Genomic DNA, 27,952 nt, shown 5'->3' with positions numbered 1-27,952 from the left:
CACCCCCCTTCTACCTCCCCCTTCTACCTCCTCCCTTCTACCTCCCCACACCTCCTCCCCCCCCCCACACCCCCCCTCCCTTACCTCCCCCCTTCTACCTCCCCCCCTCCTACCTCCCCACACACCCCCTTCTACCTCCCCACACCCCCCCTTCTACCTCCCCCACACCCCCCCCCTCTACCCCCCCCACCCCCCCTCTACCTCACCCCACCCCCCCTCTACCTCCCACACCCCCTCTACCTCACCCACCCCCCCCTACCTCACCCCACCCCCCCCTACCTCCCCCACACCCCCCCCACTACCCCCCCCCCCCTACCACCCCCCCCCCCCACTACCTCCCCCCCCCCCCACACCCACCCCCCCCTCCCCCCCACACCCCCCTCTACCTCCCCACACCCCCCCCTCTACCCCCCACACCCCCCCCCTCTACCTCCCCCCCTCCCCCCACACCCCCCCTCTACCTCCCCCCCCCTCTACCCACCCCACACCCCCCCTCTACCTCCCCACCACCCCCCCTCTACCTCCCCACACCCCCCCTCCTCCCCACACCCCCCCCCTCTACCTCCCCACACCCCCCCTCTACCCCCCACACCCCCCTCTACCCACACCACCCCCCTCTACCTCCCCCCCTACCCCCCACACCCCCCTCCCCCCACACACCCACCCTCTACCTCCCCACACCCCCCTCTACCTCCCCCCTTCTACCTCCCCCCTCACCCCCACACCCCACCTCAACCCCCCCTCACCTCCCCCCCTACCTCCCCTCCACCCCCACCCCCCCCCTCCCCACCCCCCCACCCCCTCTCCCTCCCCCCACACCCCCCCCTCTACCCCCCCACCCCCCCTCTACCTCCCCCCCCCTCCCCCCACACCCTCCCCCCCACCCCCCCTCTACCTCCCCCACACCCCCTCTACCTCCCCCCCTCCCCCTCTACCTCCCCCTCTACCTCCCCACACCCCCTCCCCTCTACCTCCCCACACCCCCTCCCCTCTACCTCCCCACACCCCCCCTCTACCTCCCCCCCTCTACCTCCCCACACCCCTCCCCCCTCTACCTCCCCACACCCCCCCTTCTACCTCCCCACACCCCCCCTCTACCCCCCTCTGCCTCCCCACACCCCCCTCTACCCCCCCTCCCCCTCTACCCCCCACACCCCCCCTCTACCCCCCCCACACCCCCCCCTTCTACCTCCCCCCTCCCCCTCTACCCCCCACACCCCCCCACACCCCCCCCTTCTACCTCCCCCCTCCCCCTCTACCTCCCCACACCCCCCCTCTACCTCCCCACATCCCCCTCTACCCCCCCACACCCTCCCCTCTACCCCCAACCCCCCCTCCCCACACCCCCCCTTCTACCCCCCCACACCCCCCCCTTCTACCCCCCCACACCCCCCCCTTCTACCTCCCCCCTCCCCCTCTACCTCCCCACACCCCCCCCCTCTACCTCCCCACCCCCGCCTTCTACCTCCCCACACCCCCCCTTCTACCCCCCCCTACCTCCCCACCACCCTCCCCCCTTCTACCTCCCCACACCCCCCTTCTACCCCCCCCTACCTCCCACCACCCTCCCCCCTTCTACCTCCCCACCCCACCTCTACCTCCCCCCCTCTACCTCCCCACACCCCCCCTTCTACCTCCCCCCTCCCCCCCCTCTACCTCCCCCCTTCTACCTCCCCCCTTCTACCTCCCCACACCCCCCTCTCCCTCCCCACACCCCCCCTCTACCTCCCCCCCTTCTACCTCCCCCCTTCTACCTCCCCACCTCCCCCTCTACCTCCCCCTCTACCTCCCCCCTTCTACCTCCCCACAACCCCCCTCTACCCCCCCACACCCCCCCCTCTACCCCCGCACACCCCTCCCTCTACCTCCCCACACCCCCCCCCTCTACCCCCCCACACCCCTCCCTCTACCTCCCCACACCCCCCCCCTCTACCTCCCCACACCCCCCCTCTACCTCCCCACACCCCCCCCTCTACCTCCCCACCCCCTCTACCTCCCCCCCTCCCCCTCTACCTCCCCCCCCTCTACCTCCCCCCTTCTACCTCTCCACACCCCCCCTCTACCTCCCCACACCCCCCCTCTCCCTCTCCCACCCCACACCCCCCCTTCTACCTCCCCACACCCCCCCTCTACCTCCCCACACCCCCCTCTACCTCCCCACACCCCCCCTCTACCTCCCCACACCCCCCCTCTCCCTCTCCCACCCCACACCCCCCCTTCTACCTCCCCACACCCCCCCTCTACCTCCCCACACCCCCCTCTACCTCCCCACACCCCCCCCCTCTACCTCCCCTCACCCCCCCATTCTACCTCCCTTCTATCTCCCCACCCCCTCTACCTCCCCACACCCACCCCCCCTAACACAGATACCGACCACGTTCCCTTTCAGACGGGGCGAGGCGAGGTGAGGATCGAGAAGTCAGCTGATTTCTCCCACATTTTTATTACGAAACAGCATTGCAATCCAGGGCAACAAAAAAACAAAATTACTGCAGATAAAAATAAACCCCAACAGAACATATGGACGCTGGCTCAGACAGACAGACTCTCTGTCACACACACACACACACACACACACACATACACACACACACACACACACACACACACACACACACACCCCACACACACACACACACACACACACACACACACACACACACACACACACACACACACACACACACACACACACACACACACACACACACTTAATCCCACCACCCTTCCCATTCCCAATATCCAGTTAGACACAGAAAGCCCGGAGTAACTCAGCAGGTCGGGCGGAATCTCTGGAGAGAAGGAATGGGTAACGTATCGGGTCCAGAACAAGGGGCCACACAGTTTAAGGATAAGGGGGAAGTCTTTCAGGACCGTTTTTTTTTCACACAGAGAGTGGTGAATCTGTGGAATTCTCTGCCGCAGAAGGTAGTTGAGGCCAGTTCATTGGCCATATTTAAGAGGGAGTTAGATGTGGCCCTTGTGGCTAAAGGGATCAGGGGGTATGGAGAGAAGGCAGGTATGGGATACTGAGTTGGATGATCAGCCATGATCACATTGAATGGCGGTGCGTACAGGCTCGATGGGCCGAATGGCCTCCTCCTGCACCTATTGTCCATATTAAAAGCAACAATGGCCATGGCTTTTCATTCTTCACCACCCAGGGGGCTACAAGATGTCGAGGAAGTGTGGAATGGCTGCTAGAGTCCCAGTTATCAACGTGACTGTGCCTTTGTGCACTGTTCCCCCCCCTCACCCTATTCCACCAGTATTCACTGGAGTTTAGAAGGACGAGAGGGGATCTTATAGAGACGTATAAAATCATGAAAGGACTGGACAGGCTAGATGCAGGAAAAATGTTCCCAATGTCGGGGGGAGTCCAGAACCAGGGGCCACACACAGTCGAAGAATAAAGGGGAGGCCGTTTAAAACTGAGGCGAGAAGGAACTTTTTCGCCCAGAGAGTTGAGAATGTGTGGAATTCTCTGCCACAGAGGGCAGTGGAGGCCAAATCACTGGATGGATTTAAGAGAGAGTTAGATAGAGCTCTAGGGGGGCTAGTGGAATGGCGGGATATGGGGAGAAGGCAGGCACGGGTTACTGATTGTGGACGATCGGCCGTGATCACAATGAATGGCGATGCGTACAGGCTCGAAGGGCCGAATGGCCTCCTCCTGCACCTATTGTCTATGTTTCTATGAGAAAGGCCTCAACAATAGTATAGCTCCAAACTCAATACTGAATCTCAACAGCAAACTCTCAGAAATAGGATCAAAAGGGGGTGAAATAAGCCCTGTATAGAAAGGGCAAAGTTGGTTGAAGTGCATTAATAAAACCTCTTCAATATTATCTCCACGGTTGGGTGGAGACCTCTGGTGCCACCTGCACCATTGTTCAGTACCCCACCCACATCTTCAGAAAGAACAATCATTGGATTGAGCCTAGTCCAGACTTCAGTATCGTGAGCAAGGCTGGGCCCCATATCTGAGGATGTTCTGGCTGTGGACAGGGTCTGGAGGGGGGGTTTACAACAACGATCCCAGGAACGAGTGGGTTAGCATATGATGAGGGTTTGTGGGCACTGGGCCTGTACTCGCTGGGGGTTAGAAGGTTGAGGGGGGACCTTGTTGAAACTTACAGGATAATGAAAGGCACAGATAGAGTGGATGTGGAGAGGATGTTTCCAGTGGTGGGAGAGTCTAGGATCAGAGGGCACAGCCTCAGAATTAAAGGGCGCTCTTTCAGAAAGGAGGTGAGGAGGAAGTTCTTTAGTCAGAGGGTGGTGAATCTGTGGAACTCGTTGCCACAGAGGGCTGTGGAGGCCACAAGTCAGTGGATATTTCTAAGGCAGAGATAGACAAATTCTTGATTAGAACGGGTGTCAAGGGGAGAAGGGAGATCAGCCATGATTGAATGGCGGATTGGACTCGATGGGCCGAGTGGCCTAACTCTACGCCTATAACTTATGAAGGACCAGAGGAAGGGCAAGACTGTGTGTTTGACAAATGGCCCTGTGTGTGTACTTGGCCTCTGGGTACTCCGACAGGGCACCTCCATCTGACTGTCGTATGTTGAAAGACTGGAGCGACTAGGCTTGTATACACTGGAATTTAGAAGGATGAGAGGGGATCTTATCGAAACGTATAAGATTATTAAGGGGTTGGACACGTTAGAGGCAGGAAACATGTTCCCAATGCTGGGGGAGTCCAGAACCAGGGGCCACACAGTTTAAGAATAAGGGGTAGGCCATTTAGAACGGAGATGAGGAAAAACTTTTTCAGTCAGAGAGTTGTGAATCTGTGGAATTCTCTGCCTCAGAAGGCAGTGGAGGCCAATTCTCCGAATGCATTCAAGAGAGAGCTGGATAGAGCTCTTAAGGATAGCGGAGTCAGGGGGTATGGGGAGAAGGCAGGAACGGGGTACTGATTGAGAATGATCAGCCATGATCACATTGAATGGCGGTGCGTACAGGCTCGAAGGGCCGAATGGCCTCCTCCTGCACCTATTGTCTATTGAATGGCGGTGCTGGCTTGAAGGGCCGAATGGCCTCCTCCTGCACCTATTGTCTATTGACCATCACCGATGCTTTCAGTTGGGTTCCCAAAGGATGGTGAGAAACTAAGTCAACACAAAAGGCCGTGAAGCACGATTAACTTGCCCTCCCATTCACTCAGTAGCCTGAGGTGCAGCAGTGAGCTTGGAGGGGCCTGTTGCTTTGCTAACTGGAAGACAGCGAGCCGTGAAAGGCACCAAACGCCGGAGACACTCCGCGGGTCAGGCAGCGCCTCCGGAGATAAGGAAACAGGTGAAGTTTCTGGTCGAGGCCCTTCGTCAGACCTGACCACAACACTCTACACAAAGAAACGTGGATAGATAATAAATTACACATTTAAAAAAAGAGGGAATCACAATTGTAAGCTTATATACACACACGCACGCACGCACGCACGCCAGTTAACTACTACCACACTTGCATCTTGCTCGTGGACTATCCTATTTTGGTGAAACGTAGATAATAGGTGCAGGAGGAGGCCGTTTGGCCCTTCGAGCTCAGGTGACGTAGGTAGTAGGCATGTGTCGGTACCGGCTCCAACACACAGTGATGCTCCTCGTATCCCCACAGCCGCCCAGCGGATGTCGGCCGATCCTGCCTTTCCGTGACGTCCACTGCAAATGCTTCAGGCTGCAGCAGGTCCAAGGCCCAGCCCGCTGGCCACACTGGGCCCTGTCAGGGAAGGGCAGTTCCTTGATTCCCACTGCCCATCGCTGACGGCTGGTTCATCGAGGCTCCCTCGGCCCACAATTAACGACGAAGCCCAACGTTAAACATAAACAGCCAGCGAAAACACACAAGCCCCCGCGAAATGGCCCACGGACAAGCAGGGAACCGAACACGCAGATAGACACAGAGTGCTCAGCGGGTCAGGCAGCATCTGTGGGGAACATGGATAGGTGACGTTTCCCAGAGTGCTGGAGTAACTCAGCGGGTCAGGCAGCATCTGTGGAGAGAAGGAATGGGTGGAGATTGAGTTGGGTTGAGTTGAGTTGGGTTGAGTTGGGTTGGGTTGGGTTGAGTTGGGTTGGGTTGAGTTGGGTTGAGTTGGGTTGGGTTGAGTTGATTGACGTTTCACAAAGTGCTGGAGTAACTCAGCGGGTCAGGCAGCATCTGTGGGGAACATGGATAGGTGACGTTTCACAGAGTGCTGGAGTAACTCAGTGGGTCAGGCAGCATCTGTGGAGAGAAGGAATGGGTGGAGATTGAGTTGGGTTGAGTTGAGTTGGGTTGGGTTGAGTTGGTTTGAGTTGGGTTGGGTTGAGTTGGGTTGGGTTGAGTTGGTTTGAGTTGGGTTGGGTTGAGTTGGGTTGGGTTGAGTTGGGTTGAGTTGGGTTGGGTTGAGTTGGGTTGAGTTGGGTTGGGTTGAGTTGGGTTGAGTTGGGTTGGGTTGAGTTGGTTTGAGTTGGGTTGGTTTGAGTTGGGTTGGGTTGGGTTGGGTTGAGTTGGGTTGGGTTGGGTTGAGTTGGGTTGGGTTGGGTTGGGTTGAGTTGGGTTGGGTTGGGTTGAGTTGGGTTGGGTTGAGTTGGGTTGGGTTGAGTTGATTGACGTTTCACAAAGTGCTGGAGTAACTCAGAGGGTCAGGCAGCATCTGTGGAGAACATGGATAGGTGACGTTTCACAGAGTGCTGGAGTAACTCAGTGGGTCAGGCAGCATCTGTGGAGATCATGGATAGGTGACGTTTCAGGTGTCTCGAAGGGTCACCTATCCATGTTCTCCACAGATGCTGCCTGACCCGCTGAGTTACTCCAGCACTCTGTGTCTGTCTTCGGTTTAAACCAGCACGAGCCCTATCTTACACACCTGGAAATGTGGATTGGTTGGAGGTGAGGGGGGCAAAGTGGGCAAGAGACGGACGGGGAAAGTTATTATGACACAGAGAGTGGTTAGTGCTTGGAACTTGGTGCCGGGGGTGGTGGTGACGGCAGGTACGATAGTGGCATTGAAGAGACTGTTGGATAGGCTCGCTGGGATTTAGAAGATTGAGGGGGGGGGGTCTTATAGAAACGTACAAAATTCTTAAGGGGTCGGCCAGGCTAGACGCGGGAAGATTGTTCCCGATGTTGGGGAAGTCCAGAACAGGGGGTCACACAGTTTAAGGATAAGGGGGAAGTCTTTTAGGACCGTTTTTCTTCACACAGAGAGTGGAATTCTCTGCCACAGAAGGTAGTTGAGGCCAGTTCGTTGGCTATATTTAAGAGGGAGTTAGATGTGGCCCTTGTGGCTAAAGGGATCAGCGGGTATGGAGAGAAGGCAGGTACGGGATACTGAGTTGGATGATCGGCCATGATCATGTTGAATGGCGGTGCGCACAGGCTCGAAGGGCCGAATGGCCTACTCCTGCACCTATTTTCTATGTTTCTATGTCGGGAAGGATGAGGATTATGTGCAGGTAGATGAGAGATGCTCTTGGCTTCGTGTCCGGCACAGACATTGTGGGCCGAAGGGCCTGTTCTGGTGCGATTCTGCAACATAGGTGGTTGTGCAGCATGGAAACGGGCCACTCGGCCCACCTCACGGTGGCGTAGAGACTAGCCCCTCTCCACAGGGGCTTGGCCCTGTAACCACAGCCCAGTCTGATGGGCCACACTGAGGGGGGGGGGGCAGGGTAGTGGGCACAGGGTGATGGTGAACACAGGTTACATGTGGAGGAACAGCACAATGAATTGTACAAACACCGCCATTCCCTCATTTTCCCATAGACCAGTGGTATAGGGTTAGTGTCAGGGTCAGGCTTAGGGTCAGGGTTAGGGTCAGGGTTAGGGTTAGGGTCAGGGTCAGGCTTAGGGTCAGGGTTAGGGTTAGGGTCAGGGTTAGGGTCAGGGTCAGGGTTAGGGTCAGGGTCAGGGTTAGGGTCAGGGTCAGGGTCAGGGTTAGGGTCAGGGTTAGGGTCAGGGTCAGGTTTAGGGTCAGGGTCAGAGTCAGGGTTAGGGTCAGGGTCAGGGTTAGGGTTAGGGTCAGGGTTAGGGTTAGGGTCAGGGTTAGGGTCAGGGTTAGGGTTAGGGTTAGGGTCAGGGTCAGGGTTAGGGTCAGGGTTAGGGTCAGGGTCAGGGTTAGGGTCAGGGTTAGTGTCAGGGTTTGGGTCAGGGTTAGGGTCAGGATCAGGGTTAGGGTCAGGGTTAGGGTTAGGGTTAGGGTCAGGGTCAGGGTTAGGGTCAGTGTTAGGGTCAGGGTCAGGGTTAGGGTCAGGGTCAGGGTCAGGGTCAGGGTCAGGGTTAGGGTTAGGGTTAGGGTCAGGGTGCAGTCCCATGGAACTGTTCACATCCCCACACCCCACCAGCACACCCCAGCAGAATATTTAAGGGCCGCTCAGAGCAGAAAGTCAATTGTCCAGTCAGTGGTGAGAACATTGCCTGAATTTGGTGCCAGCCCCTTGGAATGTGTGTCTCAGCGCCCACTGAGGTTTGTCTGCAGGTCAGGGCTCCAGACGACGGGCGTCTAGACGGCTGGGAGGGAATGCCCGTCTTGCCCTTGCTTCCTGGTCTAGACGGCTGGGAAGGGGAGGGGAGAGGGGGAGAGGGAATTTAGAAGGATGAGAGGGGATCTTATCGAAACGTATAAGATTATTAAGGGGTTGGACACGTTAGAGGCAGGAAACATGTTCCCAATGTTGGGGGAGTCCAGAACAAGGGGCACACACAGTTTAAGAATAAGGGGTCGGCCATTTAGAACGGAGATGAGTAAGAACTTTTTCAGTCAGAGAGTGGAGAAGGTGTGGAATTCTCTGCCTCAGAAGGCAGTGGAGGCCAGTTCTCTGAATGCATTCAAGAGAGAGCTAGATAGAGCTCTTAAGGATAGCGGAGTCAGGGGGTATGGGGAGAAGGCAGGAACGGGGTACTGATTGAGAGTGATCAGCCATGATCGCATTGAATGGCGGTGCGTACAGGCTCGAAGGGCTGAATGGCCTACTCCTGCACCTATTGTCTATTGTCTATTGTCTATTAAGGGGTTGGACACGTTAGAGGCAGGAAACATGTTCCCAATGTTGGGGGAGTCCAGAACCAGGGGCCACACACAGTTTAAGAATAAGGGGTAGGCCATTTAGAACTGAGATGAGGAAAAACTTTTTCAGTCAGAGAGTTGTGAATCTGTGGAATTCTCTGCCACAGAGGGCAGTGGAGGCCAATTCTCTGAATGCATTCAAGAGAGAGCTGGATAGAGCTCTTAAGGATAGCGGAGTCAGGGGGTACGGGGAGAAGGCAGGAACGGGGTACCGATTGAGAATGATCAGCCATGATCGCATTGAATGGCGGTGCGTACAGGCTCGAAGTGCCAAATGGCCTCCTCCTACACCTATTGCCTATTGTCTATTGTCTAATATAAACAATTCAACAGTAAAATAAATGTTATTATTGCAACATCAGCTTCAAAACTAAAAACGTACGCAGTTAAATTCATGGCGAGCAATTTATTTGCTCTAATCATAACATGCAAATAGAGATTATCTCACCGACCACCGAACCGTACAATTCTCCAGAGGCTGCGATGCCCAATAAGACAGAATTTCACTAATACACCTTCATGGATGAAACAAAATACAACCCCAGAACATCAAAGCACCAAGACACGTAGCTGGGTGGCAGTGTTAGCTGTGAGGAGGATGCTAGAAGGCTGCAGGGTGACTTGGATAGATTAGGTGAGTGGGCAGATGCATGGCAGATGCAGTATAATGTGGATAAATGTGAGGTTATCCACTTTGGCGGCAAGAACAGGAAAGCAGAGTATTACCTGAATGGTGGCCGATTAGGAGAAGGGGAGATGCAACGAGACCTGGGTGTCGTGGTGCACCAGTCATTGAAAGTAGGCATGCAGGTGCAGCAGGCAGTGAAGAAAGCCAATGGTATGTTGGCGTTCATAGCGAGGGGATTTGAGTATAGGAGCAGGGAGGTTCTGCTGCAGTTGTACAGGGCCTTGGTGAGACCGCACCTGGAGTATTGAGTACAGTTTTGGTCTCCTAATCTGAGGAAAGACGTTCTTGCCTTAGAGGGAGTACAGAGAAGGTTCACCAGATTGATCCCTGGGATGGCGGGACTTTCATATGAAGAAAGACTGGATAGACTCGGCTTGTACTCGCTGGAATTTAGAAGATTGAGGGGAGATCTTATAGAAACTTACAAAATTCTTAAGGGTTTGGAGAGGCTAGATGCGGGAAGATTGTTCCCGATGTTGGGGAAGTCCAGAACAAGGGGTCACACAGTTTAAGGATAAGGGGGAAGTCTTTTAGGACCGGTTGTTTTCACACAGAGAGTGGTGAATCTGCGGAATTCTCTGCCACAGAAGGTAGTTGAGGCCGGTTCATTGGCTATATTTAAGAGGGAGTTAGATGTGGCCCTTGTGGCTAAAGGGATCAGGGGGTATGGACAGAAGGCAGGTACAGGATACTGAGTTGGATGATCAGCCATGATCATATTGAATGGCGGTGCGTACAGGCTCGAAGGGCCGAATGGCCTACTCCTGCACCTATTTTCTATGTTTCTATGTTTCTATAAAAGCACGCGTTTATTCTTCATCAGACGAGTCTCTTTCAGATGTATACATCATGAAGAAAGTGTCTGGTCTTTTTTGGGCCCAGGTCTCACAATCTCAAAGCCAAGAAAGCTAAACTTGCGAAGTAGTGGAGCTCGATCATCCCTGTTCTTGTTGAAGACATGTCCAAAGTGAGGATGTCCTTCAGCGAATTCAAGCAGGATGGTAAAGCTTTCTTTGCGTCCTTCAGGCAATGCCCCACCTGGGAGTTCAATATACAGATTGTTATATAACATATAACATATAACAACTACAGCATGGAAACAGGCCTGTCCGGCCCTACCAGTCCACGCCGACCACTCTCCCTGACCTAGTCTCATCTACCTGCTCTCAGACCATAACCCTCCAATACCTATCCAATTTACTCTTAAATAATAAAATCGAGCCTGCCTCCACCACTTCCACCGGAAGCCCATTCCACACAGCCACCACCCTCTGAGTAAAGAAGTTCCCCCTCATGTTACCCCCTAAACTTTTGTCCCTCAATTCTGAAGCTATGTCCCCTTGTTGGAATCTTCCCCACTCTCAAAGGGAAAAGCCTACCCACGTCAACTCTGTCCGTCCCTCTCAAAATTTTAAAAACCTCTATCAAGTCCCCCCTCAACCTTCTACGCTCCAAAGAATAAAGACCCAACCTGTTCAACCTCTCTCTGTAGCCTAAGTGTTGAAACCCAGGCAACATTCTAGTAAATCTCCTCTGTACCCTCTCCATTTTGTCGACATCCTTCCTATAATTTGGCGACCAGAACTGCACACCATACTCCAGATTTGGCCTCACCAATGCCCTGTACAATTTTAACATTACATCCCAACTTCTATACTCGATGCTCTGATTTATAAAGGCAAGCATACCAAACGCCTTCTTCACCACCCTATCCACATGAGATTCCACCTTCAGTTCCCAGATCCCTCTGTTCCACTGCATTCCTCAATTCCCTACCATTTACCCTGTACGTCCTATTTTGATTTGTCCTACCAAAATGCAGCATTTACAGCTCCCCAGTGAACAATTCTTGTATCAGTAAGCTTGGACTGGAAGTGAAGTATTCTAGTCCTGCTGCCTGCACTCAAGTTGGGCCGAAGGGCCTGTTTCCATGCGGTGTGACTCTATAAGGAACAGCATGGACGAGTTGGGCAAATAGGTGCAGGAGGAGGCCATTCGGCCCTTCGAGCCTGTACGCACCGCCATCCAATGTGATCATGGCTGATCATTCTCAATCAGTAACCCGTGCCTGCCTTCTCCCCATATCCCTTGATACCACTAGCCCCCTAGAGCTCTATCTAACTCTCTCTTAAATCCATCCAGTGAATTGGCCTCCACTGCCCTCTTTGGCAGAGAATTCCACACATTCACAACTCTCTTTTTCTCACCTCAGTTCTAAATGGCCTCCCCTTTATTCTTAGACTGAGGGTGGCCCCTGGTTCTGGACTCCCCCAACATTGGGAACATTTTTCCTGCATCTAGCTTGTCCAGTCCTTTTATAATTTTATACGTCTCTTGGTTCTGGACTCTCTGCCTCAGAAGGCAGTGGGGGCCAATTCTCTGAATGCATTCAAGAGAGAGCTGGATAGAGCTCTTAAGGATAGCGGAGTCAGGGGGTATGGGGAGAAGGCAGGAACGAGGTACTGATTGAGAATGATCAGCCATGATCACATTGAATGGCGGTGCGTACAGGCTCGAAGGGCCGAGTGGCCTCCTCCTGCACCTGTTGTCTATTGAGTCCCCCAACACTGGGAACATTTTTCCTGCATCTAGCTTGTCCAGTCCTTTTTATAATTTTATACGTCTCCACAAGACGTCTAAAGGTCTGTTCATTCCCTCCACAGACGCTGCCTGACCCGATGAGATTCTCCGGCACAACAGACAACAGGTGCAGGAGGAGGCCATTCGGCCCATCGAGCCTGTATGCACCGCCATCCAATGTGATCATGGCTGATCATTCTCAATCAGTACCCCGTTCCTGCCTTCTCCCCATACCCCCTGACTCCGCTATCCTTAAGAGCTCTATCCAGCTCTCTCTTGAATGTATTCAGAGAATTGGCCTCCACTGCCTTCTGAGGCAGAGAATTCCACAGATTCACAACTCTCTGACTGAAAAAGGTTTACCTCATCTCAGTTCTAAATGGCCGACCCCTTATTCTTAAACTGTGTGGCCCCTTGTTCTGGACTCCCCCAACATTGGGAACATGTTTCCTGCCTTTAACGTGTCCAACCCCTTAATAATCTTATACGTTTCGATAAGATCCCCCCTCATCCTTCTAAATTCCAGTGTATACAAGCCTAGTTGCTCCAGTCTTTCAACATATGACAGTCCCGCCATTCCGGGAATTAACCTAGTGAACCTACGCTGCACGCCCTCAATAGCAAGAATATCCTTCCTCAAATTTGGAGACCAAAACTGCACACAGTACTCCAGGTGCGGTCTCACTAGGGCCCTGTACAACTGCAGAAGGACCTCTTTGCTCCTATACTCAATAGCAAGGACGTCCTTCCTCAAATTTGGAGACCAAAACTGCACACAGTACTCCAGGTGCGGTCTCACTAGGGCCCTGTACAACTGCAGAAGGACCTCTTTGCTCCTATACTCAACTCCTCTTTGTGCTTTGATCGACCGGGGTTCACTGAGTCGGTATAAAGTGGCTGAATGTTCCAAATGTCCGCTGAGTGCAGGAACAGAAACAATCCTCTCTCAAGGGCAGTCGGTCGAAGAGCCGCTCGCTGATCGGAAACTAATGTTTCAACATGACCTACAAGTTATACATGCGTGGTCAGCAAAAGGCGTGGGTTTGGCCCGGCTCACAACCTCCCCCCTACCCCCCCTCCCTCCCCAATCACACCGAGTTCCGGACATTCCCTCGCTAGTAGCTAATCCGACAACGTCGCGTAACCTTCAGACAAGTCAATTCCCCCAAACATGGACTCGGTAGAAAACCAAAACCAAGACGCAGGGTGAAGTGTAAACAAGTTGTGGTCAAACTCTGTCTCCAACACCAACTGCCCACAGGTAATCCCACCCTCCCCCCTTATCACAGCCCCCCCACCCTCCCCCATCTCCGAGTCACAGGCCCCCACCCCCCCATCACATGCCCCACCCCTCCCCAAAACACCTCTCAATCACACACCCACCCTCCCAATCACACCTCCCCCAATCACACGCCCCCACCCCTCCCCAAATCACCACACCCCCCAATCACACGCCCCCCCCAATCACACGCCCCCACCCTCCCCCCTTATCACGGCCCCCACCCTCTCCCATCTCCGAATCACAAGCCCCCACCCCCCACAATCACACCCCCCCAATCACACACCCCCAATCACATGCCCCCACCCCCCCGCTTATCACAGTCCCCCACCATCCCCCCTTATCACAGCCCCCACCCTCCCCCCTTATCATTGCCCCCCACCGACCATCTCCGAACCACAGGCCCCAACCCCCCCCCTCACAATCACATGCCCCACCCCTCCCCAAAACACCTCCCAATCACACGCCCACCCTCCCAATCACACACCCCCCCAATCACATGCCCCCACCCCACCCCAAATCACACCCCCCCAATCACAGGTCTACTACCCAAACCCTCTCCCAAACACACACCCCATCCCATCCCCTCACCAACCTCATGCCCCCAACTCCACCCCTCCCCCATCAAACAGTCCCCCCCATCCCATCCACTACATATGACCCCCCCCGCCCTCCCATCCCCACCCATCCCCACCCACCCCACACACCCCCACCCATCCCCACCCATCCCCACCCATCCCCACCCATCCCCACCCATCCCCACCCATCCCCACCCATCCCCACCCATCCCCACCCATCCCCACCCATCCCCAACCATCCCCACCCATCCCCACCCATCCCCACCCACCCCCAGCCACCATCCACACGACACCCTCCCCTCCCACCCCACCCCCCACCCTCCCCTCCCCCCACACACACCACCCCACCCCCCACCCACACACCACCCCCACCCCCCCACCCACACCACCCATCCCCCCACCCCACCCTCACCACCCCCCCAACCCCACCCCCCCACCCACACCACCCCATCCTCCCCACCCACACCACCCATCCCCCCACCCCACCCCCCACCCTCCCCACCCGCCAACACGACCCCCCCACCCCACCCTCCCCTCCCCCCACATGCACCACCCCAACCCCCCACCCACACCACCCCCCAACCCCCCACCCACCCTATCCCCACACACACCTCCCCACCGACACCACCCATCCCCAACCCACCCTCACCACCCACCAACACGACCCCACCCACCCCACCTCCCACACCCCCCCAACCCCCCACCCACACCACCCATTCCCACCCCACCCCCACCCTCACCACCCTCCAACATGACCCCCCCACCCCACCCCCCACCCTTCCCTTCCCTCCCCCCACCCTCCCCTCCCCCCACACACTAAACCCCACCCTCCCCACCCCCCACCCACACCACCCCCCAACCCCCCACCCACACCACCCTGCCCCCCACACCACACCCCCCACACATCCCCCCACACCACCCCCCCACCCCCCCACCCACACCACCCATCCCCCCACCCCACCCCCACCTTAACCACCCCCCCCAACCCCACCCCCCCACCCACACCACCCCCCACCCACCCCTACCACCCCCACCCACACCACACCACCCCACCAACCCACCCCACCAACCCACCCCACCCCACACCACCCAACCCCACCCTCCCCTCCCTGTCAGATACATTTGGACAGATATTTGGATTAGAGAGGGGTTGGAGAGATATGGGCCAAATGGGACTAGCCCAGGTGGGCCGAATGGCCTGTTTCCGTGCTGTACAGCTCTGTTATTCAAGGATTAAGAGAACATTCAGTCCACTAAATCCACACTGTATTCTAGTAGAAGGTAGACACAGAGTGCTGGAGTAACTCAGCGGGTCGGGCAGCATCTGTGGAGAACATGGATAGGTGACGATTCACAGAGTGCTGGAGTAACTCAGCGGGTCGGGCAGCATCTGTGGAGAGAAGGAATGGGCGACGTTTCGGGTGGAAGCCGTTCTCCCACGGGGAAAGGCCACAACATCGTACAGTCACACAGCGCTCAAAACAGGCTCTTCGGCCCAACTTGCCAATGCTGACCCACTGGTCCCACTTGCCCGCGTTTGGCCCGTGTGCATCCAAAACCTTCCCTATCCATGTAGCTGTCCAAATGTCTTTCAATAGACAATAGGTGCAGGAGGAGGCCCTTCGGCCCTTCGAGCCAGCACTGCCATTCACCGTGATCATGGCTGATCATTCTCAATCAGTACCCCGTTCCTGCCTTCTCCCCATACCCCCTGACTCCACTATCCTTAAGAGCTCTATCTAGCTCTCTATTGAATGCATTCAGAGAATTGGCCTCCACCGCCTTTCATAGAAACAGGAACATAGAAAATAGGTGCAGGAGTAGGCCATTCGGCCCTTCGAGCCTGTACGCACCGCCATTCAATATGATCATGGCTGATCATCCAACTCAGTATCCCGTACCTGCCTTCTCTCCATACCCCCTGATCCCTTTAGCCACAAGGGCCACATCTAACTCCCTCTTAAATATAGCCAATGAACTGGCCTCAACTACCTTCTGTGGCAGAGAATTCCACCGATTCACCACTCTCTGTGTGAAAAAAAACTTTCTCATCTCGGTCCTAAAAGACTTCCCCCTTATCCTTAAACTGTGTGACCCCTTGTTCTGGACTCCCCCAACATCGGGAACAATCTTCCCGCATCTAGCCTGTCCAACCCCTTAAGAATTCTGTACGTTTCTATAAGATTCCCCCCTCAATCTTCTAAATCCCAGCGAGTACAAGCCGAGTCTATCCAGTCTTTCTTCATATGAAAGTCCTGCCATCCCAGGGATCAATCTGGTGAACCTTCTCTGTACTCCCTCTATGGCAAGAACGTCTTTCCTCAGATTAGGAGACCAAAGCTGCCATCTCAGGGATCAAATCTGGTGAACCTTCTCTGTACTCCCTCTATGGCAAGAATTTTGTAACTTTCTATAAGATCCCTCCTCAATCTTCTAATGTAGTGGTGGCACCTGCCTCCACTACCTCCTCTGGCAGCTGACTCCAAGTACCCACCAAGCCCAGAGGAGGTAAGAAGACCCCACAAGCCCAGGCTAACAGCTTCCTCGGTGCACCACATCAACATAGGCAGTTATTCCTCTTCTCCAGCTAGCCTCTCCGGCGGAGTTCCACAAGGCTCCATCCTGGGCCCCATTCTCTTCTCTCTATACATGCTCCCCCTTGGCCAAATCATTCAAAGGCACGGCATTTCTTTCCACTGCTATGCCGATGACACTCAGCTTTACCTCCCCCTGAAACCCAACAACCAGTCAAATTTAAACAGCCTCTTACACTGCCTTGAGGACATAAAATGTTGGATGGCACAGAACTTCCTCCAATTAAATGGGAGCAAGTCTGAGGTCATCCTATTCGCCCCCCCCCCCCCCCCCCCCCCCCCGACTCCATCAAATCGATAACAGGCAGTCTTGGAAGCCTATCCTGCCTAGTCAAACCGCATGTCAAAAACCTCGCCGTGATATTTGACTCTGCATTAACGTTTGACAAGCAAGTCAACGCTTGTGGTAAAAGCCAGCTTCTTCCAACTTCGTACCAGAGCTAAAATCAAACCTTTCCTCCAATTCGACGACACAGAAAAAATCATTCACGCTTTCATTTCAAACAATAGACAATAGGTGCAGCAGGAGGCCATTCAACCCTTCGAGCCAGCACCGCCATTCAATGTGATCATGGCTGATCACTCTCAATCAGTACCCCGTTCCTGCCTTCTCCCCATACCCCCTGATTCCGCTATCCTTAAGAGCTCTATCCAGCTCTCTCTTGAAAGCATCCAACGAACTGGCCTCCACTGCCTTCTGAGGCAGAGAATTCCACACCTTCACCACTCTCTGACTGAAAAAGTTCTTCCTCATCTCCATTCTAAATGGCCTACCCCTTATTCTTAAACTGTGTGGCCCCTGGTTCTGGACTCCCCCAACATTGGGAACATGTTTCCTGCCTCTAACGTGTCCAATCCCCTAATTATCTTATATGTTTCAATAAGATCCCCCCCTCATCCTTCTAAATTCCAGTGTATACAAGCCCAATCGCTCCAGCCTTTCAACATACGACAGTCCCGCCATTCCGGGAATCAACCTAGTGAACCTACGCTGCACGCCCTCAATAGCAAGAATATCCTTCCTCAAATTTGGAGACCAAAACTGCACACAGTACTCCAGGTGCGGTCTCACTAGGGCCCGGTACAACTGCAGAAGGACCTCTTTGCTCCTATACTCAACTCCTCTTGTTATGAAGGCCAACATGCCATTGGCTTTCTTCACTGCCTGCTGTACCTGCATGCTTCCTTTCATTGACTGATGCACTAGGACACCCAGATCTCGTTGAACTCCCCCTCCTCCTAACTTGACACCATTCAGATAATAATCTGCCTTTCTATTCTTACTTCCAAAGTGAATAACCTCACACTTATCCACATTAAACTGCCTCTGCCATGCATCCGCCCACTCACACAACCTGTCCAAGTCACCCTGCATCTTCCTCACAATTCACACTGCCCCCCCCAGCTTTGGATCATCTGCACAATGTAGTCGTGGCACCTGCCTCCACTACCTCCTCTGGCAGCTGACTCCAAGTGCCCACCAAAGCCCAGAGGAGGTAAGAAGACCCCCCCACAAGCCCAGGCGTACAGCCTCCTCGGGGCACCACATTTGAGAGACGCATTGCGCTCCGAGTTGCCTTCATGGTCCACCTTAAATCTCTGAGCTCGTCCTTGGGGAAGATCGTTGCCATTGGGAGGGGAGGGGAACGGGGAGGGGAGGGGAGGGTGGTGATGTTGGAGGGGGTAGGTGGGGGCGGGTTCTGTGTGTGTGTGTGTGTGTGTGTGTGTGTTTTGTTACGCTGCGCAACTTTTTGCCAAACCTCCCCCGAAGTCGCGCTGAATGTTCGCTCCTTGAGTGATTGAGTGACCGCCCGACTTTCACTCCCATCCCTCTGACGGTCGCTCGGGAGGTCGCCGAGTCTTCGGGTTGTCCCCCCAAGCCTCCCCAAGCCCCCCACCACCAAACCCAACCCATCTGTGCGATCTGTGTCTCTCCCTGGACCCCCCCCCCACCCCCCCCAATGAAGCCGGCCGCCTAGATGCGCAATATGGCATCTGGTCACTCCACTCTCAGCCTGGAGGATGAATTGAACTGCCCTCTTTGCCTGGAGCTCTACTCCGACCCGGTCATCCTGGACTGCGGCCATGACTTCTGCAGGGACTGCATCGCCAAGAAATGGGACGGGGAGACCGAGGCGAGGTGCCCCGAGTGCGGGCAGGTCTTCCCGGAGAAGACCTTCAAGGCCAACCGTGCCCTGGGCAAGTTGGTGAAGAAGAGCAGGAACATCTCCCTCAACCTGAAGGTGAAGGGCAACCGGCCTTTCTGCCTGGACCACGAGGAAGAGCTCAAGCTCTTCTGCGAGACGGACAAGAAGCTGATCTGCGTGGTATGTCTGGACCGGAGAGATGGCCGCAGCCACAAGGCGCACAACTTCATGTTGATCAACGAGGCGGTGGAGATCTACAAGGTGATACTCTTCCATCCACTACATCCCCCCCACACATCCCCCCATCTCTCAATCTCTCAATCCTGTCCCCCACTATCTCCCCCACTATCTCCCCCACTATCTCCCCCACTATCTCCCCCACTATCTCCCCCCACCCACATCGCTCCATCTTCTCCCCCACTATCTCCCCCACTATCTCCCCCATTATCTCCCCCCACCCACATCGCTCCATCTTCTCCCCCACTATCTCCCCCCACCCACATCGCTCCATCTTCTCCCCCACTATCTCTCCACCACTATCTCCCCCCCCCCCACATCCCCCCACACCCCCCATCTCTCAATCCTGTCCCCCACTATCTCCCCCACTATCTCCCCCCCCCCACATCGCTCCATCTTCTCCCCCACTATCTCTCCCCCCCCCACATCGCTCCATCTTCTCCCCCACTATCTCCCCCCTTCCACATCGCTCCATCTTCTCCCCTATTATCTCCCCCCACCCACATCGCTCCATCTTCTCCCCCACTATCTCCCCCACTATCTCCCCCCACCCACATCGTTCCATCTTCTCCCCCACTATCTCCCCCCACTATCTCCCCCCACCCACATCGCTCCATCTTCTCCCCCACTATCTCCCCCACTATCTCCCCCATTATCTCCCCCCCACCCACATCGCTCCATCTTCTCCCCCCACTATTTCCCCCCACCCACATCGCTCCATCTTCTCCCCCACTATCTCTCCACCACTATCTCCCCCCCCCCCCACATCCCCCCACACCCCCATCTCTCAATCCTGTCCCCCACTATCTCCCCCACTATCTCCCCCCCCCCACATCGCTCCATCTTCTCCCCCACTATCTCTCCCCCCCCCACATCGCTCCATCTTCTCCCCCACTATCTCCCCCTTCCACATCGCTCCATCTTCTCCCCTATTATCTCCCCCCACCCACATCGCTCCATCTTCTCCCCCACTATCTCCCCCACTATCTCCCCCCACCCACATCGTTCCATCTTCTCCCCCACTATCTCCCCCACTATCTCCCCCCACCCACATCGCTCCATCTTTCTCCCCCACTATCTCCCCCACTATCTCCCCCATTATCTCCCCCCCACCCACATCGCTCCATCTTCTCCCCCACTATTTCCCCCCACCCACATCGCTCCATCTTCTCCCCCACTATCTCTCCACCACTATCTCCCCCCCCCCCACATCCCCCCACACCCCCCATCTCTCAATCCTGTCCCCCACTATCTCCCCCACTATCTCCCCCCCCCACATCGCTCCATCTTCTCCCCCACTATCTCTCCCCCCCCCACATCGCTCCATCTTCTCCCCCACTTATCTCCCCCCTTCCACATCGCTCCATCTTCTCCCTATTATCTCCCCCACCCACATCGCTCCATCTTCTCCCCACTATCTCCCCCACTATCTCCCCCCACCCACATCGTTCCATCTTCTCCCCCACTATCTCCCCCACTATCTCCCCCCACCCACATCGCTCCATCTTCTCCCCCCACTATCTCCCCCACTATCTCCCCCATTATCTCCCCCCACCCACATCGCTCCATCTTCTCCCCCACTATCTCCCCCACCCACATCGCTCCATCTTCTCCCCCACTATCTCTCCACCACTATCTCCCCCCCCCACACCCCCCCCATCTCTCAATCTCTCAATCCTGTCCCCCACTATCTCCCCACTATCTCCCCCCACCCACATCGCTCCATCTTCTCCCCCCACTATCTCCCCCCACTATCTCCCCCACTATCTCCCCCCACCCACATCGCTCCATCTTCTCCCCCACTATCTCCCCATTATCTCCCCCCCCCACCCACATCGCTCCATCTTCTCCCCCACTATCTCTCCACCACTATCTCCCCCCCCCCACATCCCCCCACACCCCCCCATCTCTCAATCTCTCAATCCTGTCCCCCACTATCTCCCCCATTATCTCCCCCCCCCCACATCGCTCCATCTTCTCCCCCACTATCTCCCCCACCCCCACATCGCTCCATCTTCTCCCCCACTATCTCCCCCACCCCCACATCGCTCCATCTTCTCCCCCACTATCTCCCCCCCCCACATCCCCCCACACCCCCCATCTCTCAATCTCTCAATCCTGTCCCCCACTATCTCCCCCACTATCTCCCCCCACATCCTCCCATTATCTCCCCCCCACCCACATCGCTCCATCTTCTCCCCCACCCACATCGCTCCATCTTCTCCCCCACCCACATCGCTCCATCTTGTCCCCCACCCACATCGCTCCATCTTCTCCCCACTATCTCCCCCATTATCTCCCCCCACCCACACCGCTCCATCTTCTCCTCCACTATCTCCCCCCCACATCCTCCCATCTTCTCCCCCCACTATCTCCCCCCCCCAACATCGCTCCAACTTGTCCTCCACTATCTCCCCCCCCACATTGCTCCTTGTCACCCACTATCTCCCCCCCCCCACATCCCCCCATCTCTCAATCTCTCAATCCTGTCCCGCACTATCTCCCCCACTATCTCCACCATTATCTCCCCCCCCACATCGCTCCATCTTCTCCCCCACTATCTCCCCCCACCCACATCGCTCCACCTTCTCCTCCACTATCTCCCCCCACCCACATCGCTCCATCTTCTCCTCCACTATCTCCCCCCCAACATCGCTCCATCTTGTCTCCCACTATCTCCCCGTCATGTCCCCCAAGCCCCCCCACTATCTGCGCCCCATCTCCCCCAAGCCGACCACCCCCATCTTGTCCCCCACTATCTCTCTCCCCCCCACATCGCTCCATCTATTCCCCCACTATCTCTCTCCCTCCCCACATCGCTCCATCTTGTCCCCCACTATCTCTCTCCCCCCCCACATCGCTCCATCTAGTCCCCCACTATCTCCCCCCCCCTCCCATCCTCTCCGCATCTCCCCCCCGTCTTGTCCCCCCAAGCGCCCCCCCCCCCCACCATCTTCCCCAATCCGATCCCCCCCCCCCCCCTCCCCATCTCAGAGAATTGTGAATCTGTTGAATTCTCTGCCTCAGAGGGCAGTGGAGGCCAATTCTCCGAATGCCATTCAAGAGAGAGCTGGATAGAGCTCTTAAGGATAGCGGAGTCAAGCGGTATGGGGAGAAGGCAGGAACGGGGTACTGATTGAGAATGATCAGCCATGATCACATTGAATGGCGGTGCGTACAGGCTCGAAGGGCCGAACGACTCCCACCCCATGCAGGACACTCACTGCACTGAGTAGCTCCTTCAGTGACTAGACTCCTTCACCACAAGTGCGTGAAGGGGAGATATAGGAGGTCCTTGCGTGCTTCCCGCTGCTGTGAGACTGCACAACCAGCACTGCTCCCGGCAGACGAGTCAACAGTACCAGCCAAGGAATACAATTTATCCTTGTCGTTACTTTTATTTATAATGAATGGTCTCTTGCTATGCACTTTGCAGCTGTGACACTGTAAATTTCCCCGGCGTGGGACGAATAAAGGAATATATTACATTTGTGGGATTCTCTGCCACAGAGGGCAGTGGAGGCCAAATCACTGGATGGATTTAAGAGAGAGTTAGACAGAGCTCTAGGGGGCTGGTGGAATCAAGGGATATGGGGAGAAGGCAGGCACGGGTTACTGATTGTGGACGATCAGCCGCGATCACAATGAATGGCGGTGCGTACAGGCTCGAAGGGCCGAGTGGCCTCCTCCTGCACCTATTTTCTACGTTTCTATGAGACTGGTCCTTGATTGACCTGAAGTATAGAAGCAAAGATAGACCGTGATCTGTGGGGGGGGGGGGAACCATAGAGTCACACAGTGCGGAAACAGGACCTTCGGCCCGTTAGCAAATTTGCAGATGATACTAAGCTGGGGGCAGTGTGAATTGTGAGGAAGAGCAATAAGGCTGCAGGGTGACTTGGACAGGTTGTGTGAGTGGGTGGATACATGGCAGATGCAGTTTAATGTAGATAAGTGTGAGGTTATTCACTTGGAAGTAAGAATAGGAAGGCAGATTATTTTCTGAATGGTGTCAAGTTAGGAAGAGGGGAGTTCAACGAGATCTGGGTGTCCTAGTGCATCAGTCACTGAAAGGAAGCATGCAGGTACAGCAGGCAGTGAAGAAAGCCAATGGCATGTTGGCCTTCATAACAAGAGGAGTTGAGTATAGGAGCAAAGAGGTCCTTCTGCAGTTGTACAGGGCCCTAGTGAGACCGCACCTGGAGTACTGTGTGCAGTTTTGGTCTCCTAGTTTGAGTTTAGGAGCAAAGAGGTCCTTCTGCAGTTGTACCGGGCCCTGGTGAGACCGCACCTGGAGTACTGTGTGCAGTTTTGGTCTCCAAATTTGAGGAAGGATATTCTTGCTATTGAGGGCGTGCAGCGTAGGTTCACTAGGTTAATTCCCGGAATGGCGGGACTGTCATATGTTGAAAGACTGGAGCGATTGGGCTTGTATACACTGGAATTTAGAAGGATGAGGGGGGATCTTATTGAAACATATAAGATAATTAGGGGATTGGACACATTAGAGGCAGGAAACATGTTCCCAATAGAAACATAGAAACATAGAAAATAGGTGCAGGAGTAGGCCATTCGGCCCTTCGAGCCTGCACCGTCATTCAATATGATCATGGCTGATCATTCAGCTCAGTATCCCGTACCTGCCTTCTCTCCATACCCCCTGATCCCTTTAGCAAAAAGGGCCACATCTAACTCCCTCTTAAATATAGCCAATGAACTGGCCTCAACTACCTCTGTGGCAGAGAATTCCACAGACTCACCACTCTCTGTGTGAAGAAATGTTTTCTCATCTCGGTCCTAAAAGACTTCCCCCTTATCCTTAAGCTGTGACCCCTGGTTCTGGACTCCCCCAACATCGGGAACAATCTTCCCGCATCTAGCCTCTCCAACCCAACTACAATGTTGGGGGAGTCCAGAACAAGGGGCCACAGTTTAAGAATAAGGGGTCGGCCATTTAGAACGGAGATGAGGAAGAACTTTTTCAGTCAGAGAGTGGTGAAGGTGTGGAATTCTCTGCCTCAGAAGGCAGTGGAGGCCAGTTCGTTGGATGCTTTCAAGAGAGAGCTGGATAGAGCTCTTAAGGATAGCGGAGTGAGGGGGTATGGGGAGAAGGCAGGAACGGGGTACTGATTGAGAGTGATCAGCCATACTCGCATTGAATGGCGGTGCGTACAGGCTCGAAGGGCTGAATGGCCTCCTCCTGCACCTGTTGTCTATTGTCTATTGTCTATTGTCTCATCCATTCGGACCGCAGGTAGAGTGAACGGGGAACGGGAGAGAATGGTGGGTTGGAGGCTGGGGTGATTGGCGGATTGGCCTGGAGGGGCCGATGGCAGACCGGCCCTCTCTGTTGGGCCGGAGTCAACCGGTGCCAACCCGGGGGGTCCATTCTCAATGCACCTTCGACCGTGATGTTTCCCACTGCCGTTTACAGGACAAAATGAAGATGAACCTCAACGCTCTCAAGCAGAAGAAGAATTACTACCAGGAGTTCGAGGACAAACAGCAGGAGAAGATCTCAGAGATCAAGGTAGTCTCCACTCAAGCAGATTGGAATCACAGAACATAGAAACATCAGAGAAAATAGGTGCAGGAGTAGGCCATTCGGCCCTTCGAGCCTGTACGCACCGCCATTCAATATGATCATGGCTGATCATCCAACTCAGTATCCCGTACCTGCCTTCTCTCCATACCCCGGATCCCTTTAATAATAATAATAATAATAATAATATGCCTTTATTGTCATTGTACAAGGGCCACATCTAACTCCCTCTTAAATATAGCCAATGAACTGGCCTCAACTACCTTCTGTGGCAGAGAATTCCACAGATTCACCACTCTCTGTGTGAAAAAAAACGGTCCTAAAAGACTTCCCCCTTATCCTTAAACTGTGTGGCCCCTTGTTCTGGACTTCCCCAACATCGGGAACAATCTTCCCGCATCTAGCCTGTCCAACCCCTTAAGAATTTTGTAAGTTTCTATAAGATCCCCCCTCAGTCTTCTAAATTCCAGCGAGTACAAGCCGAGTCTATCCAGTCTTTCTTCATATGAAAGTCCCGCCATCCCAGGGATCAATCTGGTGAACCTTCTCTGTACTCCCTCTATGGCAAGAATGTCTTTCCTCAGATTAGGAGACCAAAACTGTACGCAATACTCCAGGTGCGGTCTCACCAAGGCCCTGTACAACTGCAGCAGAACCTCCCTGCTCCTATACTCAAATCCCCTCGCTATGAATGGCAACATACCATTGGCTTTCTTCACGTAGAACAACGCAGTACGGGAGCAGGCCTTTCGGCCCACTGCTGCCCGTGCTCAACACGAAGGCCAAGTTAAACTAATCTCCTCTTGATCCACAACCCCTCCATTCCACCTGCCAATCCAGCAGACCTCCGTGTCTGTCTTCACCACCACCCCCGGCATGCACCCTCCATTGCCAGCGTTGCCCCTCATATTGCTGCTAAACCTTGGCCCTCTCTCAGCTTAAACTTATGACCTGTAGTCTTTCGAATCTCCACTTCACGAAAAAAGACAATGGTTGTCCACACGATCCAGGCACCTCGTGATTGTATACAGTGCTAACGGGACTTCCATCAAACTTTGACGTTCCTGAGAAAACCCATCCAAGTTTGTCCAATCTCCTTATAGCTAATACCCTCTAAACATCGATGTATCATATCATATCATATCATATATATACACAGCGCGGAAACAGGCCTTTTCGGCCCACCGTCCCGTGCCGCCCAGCGATCCCCGTACATTAACACTATCCTACACCCACTAGGGACAATTTTTACATTTACCCAGCCAATTAACCTACATACCTGATAAAGGCTGGAGCGACTGGGCTTGTACACACTGGAATTTAGAAGGATGAGAGGGGATCTTATCGAAACGTATAGGATTATTAAGGGGTTGGACACGTTAGAGGCAGGAAACATGTTCCCAATGTTGGGGGAGTCCAGAACCAGGGGTCACACAGTTTAAGAATAAGGGGTCGGCCATTCAGAACTGAGACGAGGAAAAACCTTTCCAGTCAGAGAGTTGTGAATCTGTGGAATTCTCTGCCTCAGAAGGCAGTGGAGGCCAATTCTCTGAATGCGATTCAAGAGAGAGCTGGATAGAGCTCTTAAGGATAGCGGAGTCAGGGGGTATGGGGAGAAGGCAGGAACGGGGTACTGATTGTGGATGATCAGCCATGATCACATTGCATTCAAGAGAGAGCTAGATAGAGCTCTTAAGGATAGCGGAGTCAGGGGTATGGGGAGAAGGCAGGAACGGGGTACAGATTGAGAATGATCGGCCATGATCACATTGAATGGCGGTGCGTACAGGCTCGAAGGGCCGAATGGCCTCCTCCTGCACCTGTTGTCTGTTGTCTGTTGAATCTCCGCGGGCGGCTGACTCTGAACTCTGTTCCCACCAACAGGACCAGTCGAACAAACTACAGAGTCACATCACGACCGAGTTTACCAAGCTGCGCAGCGTGCTGGACGAGAAGCAGAAGGGTCTCTTCAACGACTTGCTGTCACAGGAGAGCGACGTGCTGTTAAAGATGGAGATGAACCTTCGCAGGATCCAGGACAACCTGACCCTCACTCAGCAGACCCTGTCAAACGTGCAGAAGCGCTTGGAACACCAGGACGTCTACACCTTGCTGAAGGTGAGACATGACCCCTCCCCCCCCTCCTCCTCCCCTCCCCCCTCCCCCTTCCACCCCCCTACCCCCCCTCCTCCCCCCCTCCCCCTTCCACCACCCCCCCCTCCCCCTCCCCGTCCCCCCCTCCACCCTCCTCCCCCCCTCCTCCCCCTCCCCCATCCAGCCCTCCCTCCCCCTCCCCCCCTCCACCCACCCTCCCCCCTCCCCCCCTCCACCCTCCTCCCCCCCTCCCCCCACTCCTCCCCCCCTCCTCCCCCCTCCCCCCTCCCCCTCCATCGTGTTATGTTTTAAACGAAGGGTCGCATTTAAAACTGCAACAGGACATTGGTCCCAACTAAGGTTCCTTTGGTAAGATTTCCAGCAGACAGGTTTGGGCGACGAAGGCAATAGACAACAGACAATAGGGTGCAGGAGGAGGCCATTCGGCCCTTCGAGCCTGTACGCACCGCCATTCAATGTGATCATGGCTGATCATTCTCAATCAGTACCCCGTTCCTGCCTTCTCCCCATACCCCCTGACTCCGCTATCCTTAAGAGCTCTATCTAGCTCTCTCTTGAATGTATTCAGAGAATTGGCCTCCACTGCCTTCTGAGGCAGAGAATTCCACAGATTCACAACTCTCTGACTGAAAACGTTTTTCCTCATCTCAGTTCTAAATGGCCGACCCCTTATTCTTAAACTGTGTGTGGCCCCTGGTTCTGGACTCCCCCAACATCGGAACATGTTTCCTGCCTCTAACATCACAGAGTGCTGGAGTAACTCAGCGGGTCAGGCAGCATCTGTGGAGAACATGGATAGGTGACGTTTGGACAATAGACAATAGGTGCAGGAGGAGGCCATTCAGCCCATCGAGCCTGTACGCACCGCCATTCAATGTGATCATGGCTGATCATTCTCAATCAGTACCCCCGTTCCTGCCTTCTCCCCATACCCCCTGACTCCACTATCCTTAAGAGCTCTATCTAACTCTCTCTTGAATGCATTCAGAGAATTGGCCTCCACTGCCTTCTGAGGCAGAGAATTCCACAGATTCACAACTCTCTGACTGAAATAGTTTTTCCTCATCTCCGTTCTAAATGGCCGACCCCTTATTCTTAAACTGTGTGTGGCCCCTTGTTCTGGACTCCCCCAACATT

The 27,952-nt window shown here is 54.8% G+C and overlaps 2 protein-coding genes across 2 annotated transcripts in view; both read left to right on the top strand.

The window, feature by feature from the left end:
• Nucleotides 1-27,952, top strand: part of LOC144603008 (zinc-binding protein A33-like) — an 852,507-nt gene that overhangs the window by 733,845 nt on the left and 90,710 nt on the right.
• Nucleotides 18,763-27,952, top strand: part of LOC144602487 (nuclear factor 7, brain-like) — a 20,722-nt gene continuing 11,532 nt past the window's right edge. The window contains exons 1-3 of the mRNA XM_078415618.1: nucleotides 18,763-19,182; nucleotides 24,593-24,688; nucleotides 26,585-26,818. Of these exons, the coding sequence (XP_078271744.1) occupies nucleotides 18,763-19,182; nucleotides 24,593-24,688; nucleotides 26,585-26,818 (750 nt within the window). The remainder of the gene's footprint in view (nucleotides 19,183-24,592; nucleotides 24,689-26,584; nucleotides 26,819-27,952) is intronic.

Source organism: Rhinoraja longicauda, chromosome 19 (genome assembly GCF_053455715.1).
Source record: "Rhinoraja longicauda isolate Sanriku21f chromosome 19, sRhiLon1.1, whole genome shotgun sequence".
Taxonomy (NCBI): Eukaryota; Metazoa; Chordata; class Chondrichthyes; order Rajiformes; family Arhynchobatidae; genus Rhinoraja; species Rhinoraja longicauda.
Note: the sequence above shows the minus strand (reverse complement) of the source record. Positions and strands in the feature narration are given on the sequence as shown.